Source organism: Elephantulus edwardii, unplaced genomic scaffold (assembly GCF_000299155.1).
Source record: "Elephantulus edwardii isolate Elephantulus edwardi_28Jun2011 unplaced genomic scaffold, EleEdw1.0 scaffold00015, whole genome shotgun sequence".
NCBI classification, from domain to species: domain Eukaryota; kingdom Metazoa; phylum Chordata; class Mammalia; order Macroscelidea; family Macroscelididae; genus Elephantulus; species Elephantulus edwardii.
In genome coordinates this window covers 22,820,472-22,833,171 of record NW_006399765.1, presented here as the reverse complement: position 1 = coordinate 22,833,171, position 12,700 = coordinate 22,820,472, and the positions used below count along the sequence as shown (strand labels likewise).

General features: G+C 54.0%; 1 protein-coding gene across 1 annotated transcript; it reads right to left on the bottom strand.

Annotated features, from left to right (window-relative positions):
- Positions 1 to 2,239: 2,239 nt before the first annotated feature.
- Positions 2,240 to 7,532, bottom strand: SNAI1 (snail family zinc finger 1). Its single transcript, XM_006881753.1, has 3 exons — positions 7,451 to 7,532; positions 6,369 to 6,899; positions 2,240 to 2,430 (listed from the first exon to the last, which is right to left on the bottom strand). The coding sequence occupies exons 1-3, from the start codon at positions 7,530 to 7,532 to the stop codon at positions 2,240 to 2,242; spliced, it is 804 nt and encodes a 267-aa protein (XP_006881815.1).
- Positions 7,533 to 12,700: the final 5,168 nt, after the last annotated feature.

Sequence of the window (12,700 nt, the reverse complement as noted above, 5' to 3'; positions counted from 1 at the left end):
CATAGTCACTTCTCTGCAGACTCCCAGGGACGCACTCTTGCTATCCACCCACCAGTCTCTCTCATTTTACAGTAGCAGAAAACGGCCTGGGAGGGGAGGACCTTGTTCCAGGCACCTTTAAAGGGAAGGGCATGAGCCAGGTAGGTGCACCTGACTCCTGAGAAACCTGGACCAGGTAGACGAAGTTCAAATCCCTGTTCCTGTGGATTTTCTCAGAAAAGTAGCTAAGGGCCTCCATTTTAAGGCCTCTCTGAATCATTTATTCACAGCCAACAGAAGCACCTACTGAGTCAGGGGCCCAGATCCAGGACCTGGAGCATAGTAGGCCTTCAGCCAATCGGAGCCCAAACCACCCCCTTTCCTGGCCCCAACTCCCTAACTTCCCTTCAGGGAGGCCAGCCACAATTTGGCGATTGTTAGAGAACTTTTTTTTTCTTTTCTGGAGGAAAGCTGCAAGTCATTAGGGCTGCTCCCGGCCTGCGGGTCACCATTTCCTGTTTAGAAGAATCATCTCTCCTTTGGAACCCAGCTCCCCCACCCCCAGCCTGACTAGGGCTCTGTAGCTCTGCTACCCTTCTGAGAAAGCTGGCACCTTCAGCACCTTCTGTGTTAAAAGGACCCTCATTTTCTCCTGGGCCCCAGGAAGCCCCTAGAGGTGAAGTCACCATGGATGGCCTGGAGGGAATTATCCCAGCCCAGAAAAGCAAGCTGACCCTCATCCCTAGCTCCTCCCCTGGCTCCTCAGAGCAGGAAGCAGTGTGACCCCGACCCTTTGGCTTGGCTTCTCACCCTCCTGGCTCCAGTCAGCCAATTTCCTTGCATCAAAGGCCATTTGGTACCGGGCAGCCAGACAGAGGTGTGGGCCCGCCAGGGAGGCCCAAGCAGGCTCAGGGCCCTGGAAACAGGAAGGACATCCTCATTCCACTCTTGAGTGCAGAAGCAGCAGCCTATCGCTCCCAAAAGACCTGCTCTGTTGGAACAAAGCACTGGGCCTGTCTAGTTGATAAGACCCAGGGAAGCTGGCCTTTCGCCCTCTGGGCCTGGTCAGCTTCAGAATGCAAGAATGGGGATAAATAGCTTAGGATGTATAGCATGTAAGGCACTTGCCCACGTCACCCCAGCCCAGCAAGGGATTTCCAAACGGTCATTTTAACGACAGGACTCAACACAGAGGGCCTCAGGAAAACCATCTTACTCAGGAGTCAAACTTGGGACTCTCAAAGTCATGTTTCCTAAGACGCCATCAAGAGCTGTGGCTGAAGTATCTGAGCACCAGCCCCACTCTCTCTCCTTAAACCAGAAAAACGCGAACTAAACTGTTACTGTCAGATTGGAAGCAAACAGCCAAGCCTTTCCTAGGCGGCACTCCTAGGAGGTTAGCACTGGAAACGTTACAGGTTAGTAGCCAAACACAATCCATTTGTACCTCCCAGGGGCCTTCCTCAAAGCCCCTTTAAAATCCCCACCCTTCTATAAAACCAAGTTGACATTTTTTTAAATATAAATTAACCACTTTATTGAATATCAATAAACTGTACATATTACTATACAAAATGTTTCCTTAGTACAAAATGTTGCTTGAGATATAAATACCAGTGTACCTTTTAAAAAAAAAAAATGTAAACATCTTCCTTCAGGCCCACCTGTTGGGCCCCCAAAACAGTTCTGGGAGACACATTGGTCAGGCAGAGGCACCCTGCCTGGGCCTCCAGCAAGTGAAGGCAATTACTGTCCCTTTTGAGAAGCTGCTAAATTGCCTGTGAAACAGGTGCTACTTTGACAAACAGGGACTAGAGAGCTGCCCCTCCCTGGGGCATTGCGGGGTCTGCACTGTCCCGGGGTCCTGGCCCCTCAGATGCACCTGGGGGTGGGTTATTGCATAGTTTAGGCACACACCTGGCAGCGGTGGCCTGGGGGTTCCTTGGCAAGGGGAAGAAGGAGTGGGGTCTCCTGAGTGGGGTGGGTGACTCCCAGTCTGTCTGCTGTCTTCCGTCAAGGCAGCACTGGGGACAAACCCACACAGGCCATCACCTCAGCTACACTCGGAGCAAGGGCTGTGTCCACTGCAAGCCGGCCACCCACTGGCCAAAGGCCCATCGAGGCTCCCTGACCACCCGACAGGGCTCTTCCTTAGAGCTGGGCCAGCACAGCTGGACTGGTGTGTTCAAAGGGGAATCTTGTGAAGAGGCTGTGGGAGTCTTTCCTGCTCGAGGTGGGGGAGGCTGCTGCAGGGGTGCCTCTAGGGTCCTCGGGGGCCCCCCGAGCAGCCCGACTCTTCGTGCTTGTGCAGCAGGGACATGCGTGAGAAGGTTCTGGAACACGACTTGCACTGGTACTTCTTCACTGCAGAATGTGTCTGCAGGTGCGCGCGCAGGTTGGAGCGGTCGGCGAAGGCGCGGTTGCAGTGTGAGCAGGAGAAGGGCTTCTCACCTGGAGAGAGAGAGAGGGGAAGACCCCATGGAGTCACATCAGAGGCACCGAGGAGCAATCATTGTCCACCGCGCGCTCTTCCCAGAGCATGGCATCTTTCGCTTGCTCAAGCTGGACAAGTTCACTGTAGCTCTCGGGCACCTTCCAGTTACTCCCATGTAAGAGCGAGTCTAGCTCACACAGTTCACCACAAGGCCCAAGGTCTACATGCAATCGGGGATACAAGCCCTTGCTGCTGGGCAACCTTGGGCAAGCAGTGTGGCTGTAAAATGAGCCTGTTGGTGCTCAACTCCCAGGAGCTGGGCCCGGGCCTGCTGGAAGGTCCGATAAGACTTGTCTGGCCCTGTGCCAGCACACCGGAAGTACTCAGCAGGCAGTGACCATCAGGATGGTGCCAAGGTTCTACAGTGATTTCATTTCATCAGCATCACCCCAAGGAAGCTAGCATCGTCTTTGTTTTACAGCCTTTGAAACCGAGGCCCAGAGTGGCTGTGTAGCATCTTCTGGGTCTCAGGCAGGGTGGGGGCGGGCTCCAGAACCTGGACTCTATCCACCAGTGGCCCACAGTTCCACGCTCAGCCCAGGGAGCTGCTGCCGGGATTCCGATCAGGCGAAGTACAAGCACTTCCTGCAGTTATCAGAGGACAGACTTAACAGGCCTCCCTGGCCCCGGCAGTCAGGCCATCCGCCATCATAATGGTCACTGGGGTGACCGCCCCTTACAGACTCAGAGGCCATAAGGGCAGGGGCCTCTCATGTCCTGCATGAAGTTTCAGGCTCCAACCCAGAGTCTGGGTCCCTAGACCCTGAAAGATGCTACAGAGAACTGCTTCCTTATAGAAATGTTTAAAATGCCTTCCTCAGTCCTGACCTACCATCGCTCTGCCTGACACAGGGCGTACTAGGAAGTCATACAGGGCAGGGTCCACAGTAGGCTCTCAACCAATGCTTATGGAATGAATTACACACACAGACAAAATTCATCGTCCCTGAGCGGATTCCAGTCCAAAACGACTCCAGGGACAGAGTAGACGCCCAGAGTTTCCAAGGCTGTAACCTTCCCAGGAGGAGACGGTGGATTTCCACCAATGTTTTGGTGTTTTAACTAGTGCATCACCAGGGCTCCTTAGAGAAATGAATGAAAAGCCAAACCCAAACCATTGCCATTGATACCAACCCAAGGGAACTCTCTATCGGGTCTCCAAGGTTATAAATAAGACCAGGAGCAGACTGCCTTGCCAAATAATGCTATTTGCCAGCTTTTTCTAACTCCTGCCCCAACCAAGAGAGAACACAGTATACATTACAGAAACATCTATGTTGGTTTAGGTGCTGTTGCATCAAATACAACTCACAGCGATCCAATGAACCCTGCCTGAATCCTGTGCCAATTCATCTACTTGAGGGTCTTTCTTGTCCTGCGCCCATCTTCCCAATCATGCTGTCCCTCTTCAATGAACAGCTTCTCCTAACAACATGCCCAAGATATATGAGATGAAGCTTTATAATCTTTAAAGAACCAACTATAGTGTTGTTTTATGGAGTTTTTCTTTGGTGGGAAAAGGAGGCAGAACATATTCCAAATTAAAAGTCCCATTACCTATTAAAATAACTATCCACTAAGCAAATAGGAATTGAGCTCAGTTGTGACAAGAAGTGCTGGAGGACAAGACTTTTCAAACACATTCTTCTCTCTTCCCAGCCTAATGTGCCCTCAGGTGACATCCCATCGCTTAAATCCCTGGAAGAATGAATATGCCCACAGGGAGCCTGGGGCACATGCTGGGTGCTGGGCTGTAAAGGAAAAGAGCAGGCAGGTGCCTGAAGCTGCCTGGGAGACCCACCCACTGAGCAGGTATTTGATGAGCACCTGCCCCAGAGCAGGCTCTACCCTGAGCTCAATCACAAGATTGAGGAAGAAGGTACCCTGGTCTGGGACCTGATCACAGGACCACCACAGCCTGAGGGGGGTGATGCATCTAAAAGGGTCCCAGGGAAGTCCTTCCACTCACTCCCTGTACACCACGTGCTTATCTAAACTCATACTGTATGCAGATCAGGGAGCAAGGGTGGAGTCCCTTTCCCCTAGAGCACAGAAAAGCCAGGTGGCCAGAGGTCAGGACCAGGCTCAGGCTCCAATCCCAAGGACCTGCGTGACCTGGCAAGTGACTTTACCTCTCTCCCGGCCCCTCCCTCAACTCTTAGCAAGTTTACAAGTAAACATAATGCTGTGGGCAGTGCAGTCACTTCATCTATTCCCAAAACCAGACCTGGACAAAATGGAGGCAGGCCTCCAAAAAGTGCGCAGCAGACAGACCTCCACCCCTCCCAGCCCCCACCCCCGGACCCCATGCTGCTGGCGAGTGTGAAATCAGCACCAAGCCGGCGGGGACAAAGGCCGCCAAGGGGGACACTGTACATGTGATACCCCCTGGATTAAAGGGGCCTGCCACACTGCAGGCCGGCAGCTGCGGCCGGAACAGGTGCAGGGCACCGCTGCCCCGTGCACCTGCTCCCAGCTCCCTCCTCACCCCCCCACTGGGCCCACCATTAAGGCACACAATGGGAGTCCAAGAGGAGACCAAGGGTGCATTTCAACAGGGCTTTTGTGCCCTGGTCGTTCCTTTACATTAAAAAAAAAAAAAAAAGCAGATGGGAGTGAAGCTGGGGGACCAGAGGGCTGTGACTCTCCTAAAATAGGGCTTCTGTTGTCCGTTGGTTGGGCAGCCTGGTGACCAGGGAAGCGAGACCTTTGGACATGCGAAAATGTGGCCTATTTGTGTACAAGTCTGTAAGCAGTGCCACTTACTAAGTCATAATAATACTGGTTACGCCTGCAAAGCACCAACCCTAAAACATTACCCTAACTCTCATGGTTTAGGGCCAGCCACAGGACCCGGAAGTGGAGTGCTGAGTCTCCAATCTGGCCAGCTTGACCAGTCATGACCTTTTTCCTTTTCCTTCCTTTATCGAATCAGATACTACTGGTACAGGAGCCTTCCCCTCTTTCCTCAACGGAGCATCTGGGGGATTCGAACCGCGCTTCTTGGGGATTGTAGCGCAGCTTCTTGCCACAAGGTCACCAGAGCTCCCTCAGCCATGACCTTTGAACCTTCTATCATTGCTCTCCAACTAGCAGCAACCACAGCCTCCACCACTCAAGTCCTTAAAAGACCATGGGGTCCCTTCTCCTCCATTTCTTCATTTACTGCACATCTGATATTACTTTCTCAAGCACCAAGACATGAATACTCTCCATCCTGGATGACAGGCTTACATTTGTCCACCTCAGGAGATCTGAGACCCACAGGAACAAAAACCTGTAAAGCCACCAAGGTGCTGTGGAATTTTCACAGCCACCCAGCAGACACGTATTACCATAATCTGAATTTCTGAGTTCACTGATTAAGGTTACACAGCACAGAAGTGGAGCGAACAGCAACTACCGTTTTTCACTTCTTACCTACTGAGTGCTGCTCTCTCATTTCACACAACGTGCTTATACCCGTTTTAGAGATGGGGAAACTGAGGCTTGGAGAGATGAAAACCAGGCCAAAGTTCAAGGAATTTCCAAAGTAGGACTCAGAGCTGGGTGGGAAGGTCTGATAGCATCCTGTCTGGCTGGGGGAGGGTGGGCTCATTTACACCTGGCTAGGTAAGCAAGGTGTTGGTTACACCTTTCCCATAGCCAACACCAAGGTGCTTGGCTGAGAAACACAGGTCGCAGAATGCACTTGTGCGCTTGCTTAGCTACTTTGCCCATCTGCTTGGCTGGATGAACCTGATGGCCATCATCTCTGCCACCAAACATTTCCAAATCGCTGGGGCCGGCTCTCGGGAGACCCGCGGCCTCGGTTTCCCCACCCTGAAGAGCAGCGCAATCCCGGGCTCCGAATCCCTGCGGGGGCAGCAGGGCCTGCAGCCTCCAGGGCACTCACCTGTGTGGGTCCGGACGTGGCCCTGCAGCAGCCAGGGTCTGGAGAAGGCTTTTCCGCAGGTGTCGCACACGCAGGGCAGCGTGTGGCTGCGGATATGCATCTTGAGGGCGCCCAGGCTCACGTACTCCTTGTCGCAATACTTGCAGTTGAAGGCCTTGCGGGCCTGAGGGTCCTTGGTCCCAGCGAGCACGGCCAGCGGCGGCTTGGGCACCGGGCCTAGGCCAGGGAAGGCGGTGAAGGCCTCGGCCTCCAGCGATGAGGCTGAGGCCGACGAGAAGGACGAAGGCGCCGGGGAGGGCGGGCTGGGGGGCTGCGAGCCCTTCCCACTGTCCTCGTCCGACAGGAAGGTCAGCTCGGCCGCCTTCGGGCCCTCCTGGGGCCGCAGGGAGGCCCAGGCGCTGGGCTGGAGCTGGGGCAGCAGCAGGGAGTCCCAGATGAGGGTGGGCAGCGAGGCCCTGGGGTTGAGGACTTCAGGAGGCGGAATGGCTGCCAGCAGGTGGGCCTGGTCATAGGGCTGTTGAAAGGTGAACTCTGCGAGGTAAGAGGGAGAAGAGGCCCGCATTAGATCTCGCCCAACGCAGCCGTGCTGGGGTGCAGTCTGGGTGGACTGGGACCACCACCCAACTTCGCCAACCTCACTGAAACACACACCTTCCCATGTCTCTCCTCCTGACTCCCCAAATTCCCAGCACCCTCGCCCCCAGTCTCTTCAGTTCAAGCTCACGGAGCCACCAGCCCCATCCCAGTCCCTCTTGCCCAGCCTAGCGCGCGGGCAGGATTTACACGGCCACTGGGCCCCTCTCCACTCCCGGGGCTCTGTACCCTTTAAACTCCTCTGGACAAAAACTCCCTCCTGCCCCAGACCCTTGCCCCCTGCACCCCTCCCCCAGCGGCCGCCCACCTGCAGGGCTCGCAGGTACACCTGCCTCCTTGCCACACGTCCCCGTGCAGGGTTCTTCGACCGTCACACCACCCTTGATTTGAGTCCTAAATTCTCTCCCCCCCACCCCAAAGCTCCCCCTGCGCGGTCTGCGCCTGCCTCCCAGAACTCTTCCCGGGGTCCGGCACCCCAGTCCACTCACCCGGCGACGAGTCGTGCAGCTCACTGTAGTTGGGTCTCCGACGGGAGCAGGCGGGCTTCCTGACGAGGAAAGAGCGCGGCATGGTGGTCGGAACAGCGGGAGTGGCTGGGTCGCGTAGGGAGTGGCGGCAGCACCGAGCCCGGAGCGGAGGAGCAGCGCTAGAAGAACCGACGTGCGAGCGACGCCTTTAAATATGCAGGAGGGGCGGGGACCGCTGAAAACCAGGCCCCTTTGTCACCTCTGGACCAATAGGAGGAGCCTCCGCCGGAAGCCACGCCCCTGGCAGGTGCGCCGGGGGCGGGCGGGGTACGCGCCGCGTGGCGCTGGGAGCGGCCTCGCGGTGGGGTGTCCAGAGCACGGTGGGTGCCCTCCCTCCCCGGCTGCGGTGCAGGGGTCCCGGCGCTGGGACCCTCGGCCAGCCGGGGCCTCGTCCTGGGCCTCGTCGGGACCCTGCGCGCCCTCCCGCTCAGTGCCCCGGGTCGGAGCGCCTCTGGCGCCCCCTGGCGCTGCGCGCCGCCCTCGAGGACACCTGATGTTCGACCCCCGCCTGGGCCTGGGGCCTGGGGAGGGGCTGCAGCCTGGCCGCGGCCGGCGCCCCGCACCGACGTGGGGGACCACCGGAGGCCTCTGCGCCTCGCTGGGGAGGATGCGAGGGCGCTCACGGGCTGCAGGCACCGGAGAGGGCCACGGCCTTTACGCAGAGCGGTCGGTGCGCGTAGCCAGACGCAGGCGCTCCTTCTGCGCCCGGGACGTGCTGGGAACGAAAGGCTGCTCTCAGTCCGGATAGGGGAGACAGACGCAGGAAACAGGCGGCTCTAGCGAGAGCGGAGCGTGCTTTGATGAGGCCACAGGGCGCAGTGACAGTCTAGAGGCGGGTCACCTGACGGGGGGTCGGGGCGACTTCCCGCAGGAAGCGAAGCATATCAAGGGGAAAGGCTCGCAGTAAGAATCCACAAATACTTGAGTCTTTGAGGACAGCTCCCAGGGCGGGGTGGGAAGGCCACGAGGGGCCAGAGATACCTCCCAAGTCAGTTTGGACTTTGTCCCTAGAACCCAGAGGAGCTGGGGTGGGATTTTCGACCGAGGAGGCCGGAGAAGCCCTCACCATCCTCAGCGAGGGTTGTGATTCTTGTATCCAAAGGGCCCTGTAGGGGTCCCACAGGACAAACTGAGACCCAGGTGGGCCCAGGAGCCAGCTGTGCTCTCCCATCAGCATTCCTGTGAGCCCACCAGACTGGGGGTGGGGGCCCCAGAAATGAACCTCCAGGCCCTGCCTGACTGGGTTCCACTGGTGGAACAAGTCTTCTGAAAACCCCCAGGGATGATTGTCAGTTTTGGTCACTAGGTGCTGGGGATAACAGCAGTAAACAAAACACTCTGGTCTTTACCCTCTAGCTGGTGAGAGGGGGATGGAGCAGGGAGACAGGCAAAGCACGTATTCACAGAGCTGACCCAGCATGCAACCTCTCCCAGGATCCTCCACAGCCACACCTTGACCCTGCTCAAAACTCTCCCAGTCAATGTCCTCACCACTGGATCCTTGATTACGACCCACTCTCACAAAGACTTCCTCCCAGCCTACCTTCTGTTCCTTCAATGTCCTAGCCCTTTCCTATCACAGGACCTTTGCACCTCTCCTCATCCTCTCCTCCCATCCCTAAAACTCTCTTAACCGAGATCTTCCCCTGACTCTAGTTCCTCTTCATTCTCTGTCTCTGTGTATCAACTTCACCAACTGCCCAACCTCATGGGTAAACAGAGAAATGAGAAGAAAAAAAAAGTGCCACTCTGAGACACCATTTAACACATACTAGAATGGCAAAAAAGAAAAAATTGGTCAATATCAAATATTGATGAGGATATGAGGGAAGGGGGGAGGGTTGTTCCACATGGGCAGGAATGTCAAAGGACACAGCTACACTGGACAAGGTGGACATCAATTTACAATGGGAACAGGTGAATTTCTCCCAAGATTCACATTCACAGGAAAACAGCATCCAGAACTTCCCCACCCGAGCCACACAGTAGATTGCCTGAGGGAACATTTCAAAACACCTACACCTGGGCCTCACCCCCACAGTCATTCAGATTTAATTAGACAGGAGGTGGAGCCTCCAGCCACTGCCTTTTCAAAAACTCTTCAGGTGATTCTTAGAAGCAGCCTAGAGTGAGAATTGCTACTCAGCTCCAAACTCTTCATTGTGTGCCCAGGTAAAGAGAGAGAAAAAGGTAGAGAAGATCCAAAAGCATCCTTATTTCAAAAAGCACAATTTCTGAATCAACTCAGTTGACTCAGAGTTGTTAGAGGCAGAACCACAGGTGAGTTCCACCCACCCAAGATCGTCTCCTAAAAGCACAGCTCACCCATCAATGTTTTACATTTTCCATACTTGCCTTTGTATGACAAAAATGCAATTTACAACTACCTAAGTTTCCTCCCACGCCTGACTTCTATTCATCGAGCCAGCTTCCACTTGTATTGACCCCAGTTGTGGTGGGGAAAGAAACCTTGTCCTTTCTGTGCCATCTTCCAAAGTGGAATGGAATGGCGTATTAAAATTGCTCTAGCCTCTCTGAGCGTGGAATACTATACAGCAATGCCCATTTTCTAAATCACAATAGGCGTGTTGGAAGAATCAGATCATGAAACAAACGTGGGTTGTTGCCTTCCTGTAATTTTAACTCATAATGACTCCAGGAGAGACTGGAACGGCCCGATAGGGTTTTCTGGGCTGAGAGCCCCTTGGAAGCAGGTTACCAAACCTTTTTCTTCCACAGGTCCCATGAGTGCACAGAGGTATAGTTAGCTGGATTTTCGATCCCTTAATGAATCAATCAGAGTTGGAGAGTGAATCTTGACTGGAGGAAGTTATCTAGGGAAATGAAAGGACAGCGTCCGGCTCCCTCCCGAGCTCAGCCAGCCTGTCTGAGCCCGTTTTTTCAGCTGTAAAAGGCCAGTGACCTTTAGCTGGATAGTCCGGAGTTGGACAGGGGCCCCTGGTGCGAGGCACCCAAAGTCTGGGCCCCAGCTTTTCACTTTCCTTCCCCGGGAAGGGTCCTCTGCACCTTGCAGGGGAAGGGAGGGGGATGGGCCTGTCTCAGATTAGAGGGGGCTGCTGACCCCTCTAATCTAATTCCTCTCCCCTCTCCTGGAGACCTGTGACATGGGAGGAGGCTTTGGGTGGGGCCTCCGGACCGCGGACCGGCTCCCGGACGCGAGCCAGGTGACACTTTTGATGCTGTGGTGTCAGGTCCGCCCGGAAGTGGGCGGCGTCCGCTGGGGAGCTGCGGCCAGGCGGCCTCCTGGGCTTGGGGTGCCTCCCGGCCCGGGACGCCCCGTCCCTCTGGGGCTCCGCGCGGCCCTCTGGCGCCCTCTGTCGGCTCAAGCGCGCCCTTGTGTGAAAAGGGGTTCAGAGCAATTGGGGAGCATTCAGAGGGGCCTGGGCAAGAAAGCCTGGGGAGAAACAGAAATTGGAGTGATTGAAACCCACTGCTGCGAAGAAAACTTTCTCCCGCGGAAGCTCTGCCTTCCAACAGCCTTAGGCTGGTAGCACGGCTCAGCCACCAAGATCTGCATTGTCCACACCAACCTGTCCTTGCCTACAAGTAACTACAAAAACGCGATTTACAACCGGCCACACAGAAAGCTTCCTCCCATCTCTGACTTCTAATTCCTACGTGGTCCTCCCAGATTTACAATATTCAGAGTCATTACGCACACACCCTTAATCTTTTCTCACAGGATTTCAGTCAACACATGGATTATAGGTATTCCAATAATCTAGTAAACAATAAAACTCTTGATGTATTTAGCTTTCTACTGGAAGGCAATCAACAACAACAAAGTAGCAATTTAGTGAATGTTTTTCTCTCTGGCTCAAATGGTATCCTTTATGCATTGTTAATAAAGTTGGACAGGTGTCCTCAAAAAAGATTAAACTTAAAAAAAAACAATAACCTTGAATCCACCAGATGCTCTGCTGAAAATGAGGGACAATCTCTTCCTGTACCAGTCAGATCCGATTTGATTGTACATTGTTGTTGTTGTTATGTGCCGTTGAGTCGCTTTCGACTCATAGTGACCCTATGTACAACAGCCCTAAACCCAGCTCTATTCTGTGCCAATCTCATTGCCTCTGACACACCCATCCCGATTACCCAGTCACTGAATCAATCCACCTCATAGAGGGTCTTCCCCTGCGCTGTCCCTCCACTCTGCCCAGCATGATGTCCCTCTCCAAGGACCTGTCTCTCCTTACCACATGTCCAGAGTATGTCAGACGAAGCAGAATAAATAATAATAAAAAAAATTTAAAAACAAACAAACCCCAAGTGTTTTAACAACAACAACAAAAAAGCCCAAACAAACAAATGTTAAACTAGTTTATAGACTCCCACCAGTAAGGAATTACACCCTGGTGGGCTGCTTCCCAAGGATCACATAGCCCTTGAAGACCAGTGGGTTGTAGCTCACATGGGGTCTCCTCAAATTAGAATACACTAGAAGGCCACTTCTTTGGCAGGTTTGTGTCCTCAAAGCCTGGCCAGTTGTACCCTTAAAGAGCAGACAACAGACTCATTTGATGAGTTGTGGCATTGGAGAAGAGTGCTGACTAGCCCAATGGACGACTGAAAGAACAAATAGGTGTGTGTTGGAAAGAGTACAAGCAGAACGTTCCTTGGAGGTGAAGCTGATGAAGCTTCGCCTCATATATTTTGGACATGTTGTGAGGAGCGGCCTGTGGACTGCTAAAAGAACAAACAGATACTTCTTGGAGAAGGTACAACCAAAGTGCTCCTTGGAGGCAAAAGTGATGACAACTCTTTCACATGCTTTGGGCATGTTGCTAGGAGAAGCTATTCACTGGAGAAAGATGGAGAGTCACCCAGCCAGGTGAAGTGACACCGTGACTACGCAATGGCAACGAGTGTTTCAGATAGTGTGAGGACAGCACAGGGTAGGACAGGGTTCAGATCTGTTGTCCACAGGGTCGCTAAGAGCCACACTTGACTTGACAGCACCTAGCAACATCATTCCACTTCCAAGTATATGTTGTTGTTGTTATGTGCCATCAAGTTGCTTGCGACTCATAGCAACCCTATGTACAACAGCTCTAAACTCTGCTCTGTCCTGTGCCAATCTCATTTTCTCTGACACGCTCATCCCGATTGCCCCAGTCACCGAAATCAATCCATCTCCCAGAGGGCCTTCCCCTCCTGCGCCTGCCCTCCATCCTCCCAAGCATGATG

What these genes read in the sequence shown, in the direction of transcription:
- SNAI1 (XM_006881753.1), bottom strand. Translation starts at nt 7,532, where the DNA reads ATGCCGCGCTCTTTCCTCGTCAGGAAGCCCGCCTGCTCCCGTCGGAGA. An exon ending in GCTGCACGACTCGTCGCCGG is followed by an intron (nt 6,900 to 7,450) that starts GTGAGTGGACTG and finishes CTTACCTCGCAG; the next exon opens with AGTTCACCTTTCAACAGCCC. An exon ending in CCACGTCCGGACCCACACAG is followed by an intron (nt 2,431 to 6,368) that starts GTGAGTGCCCTG and finishes CTCTCTCTCCAG; the next exon opens with GTGAGAAGCCCTTCTCCTGC.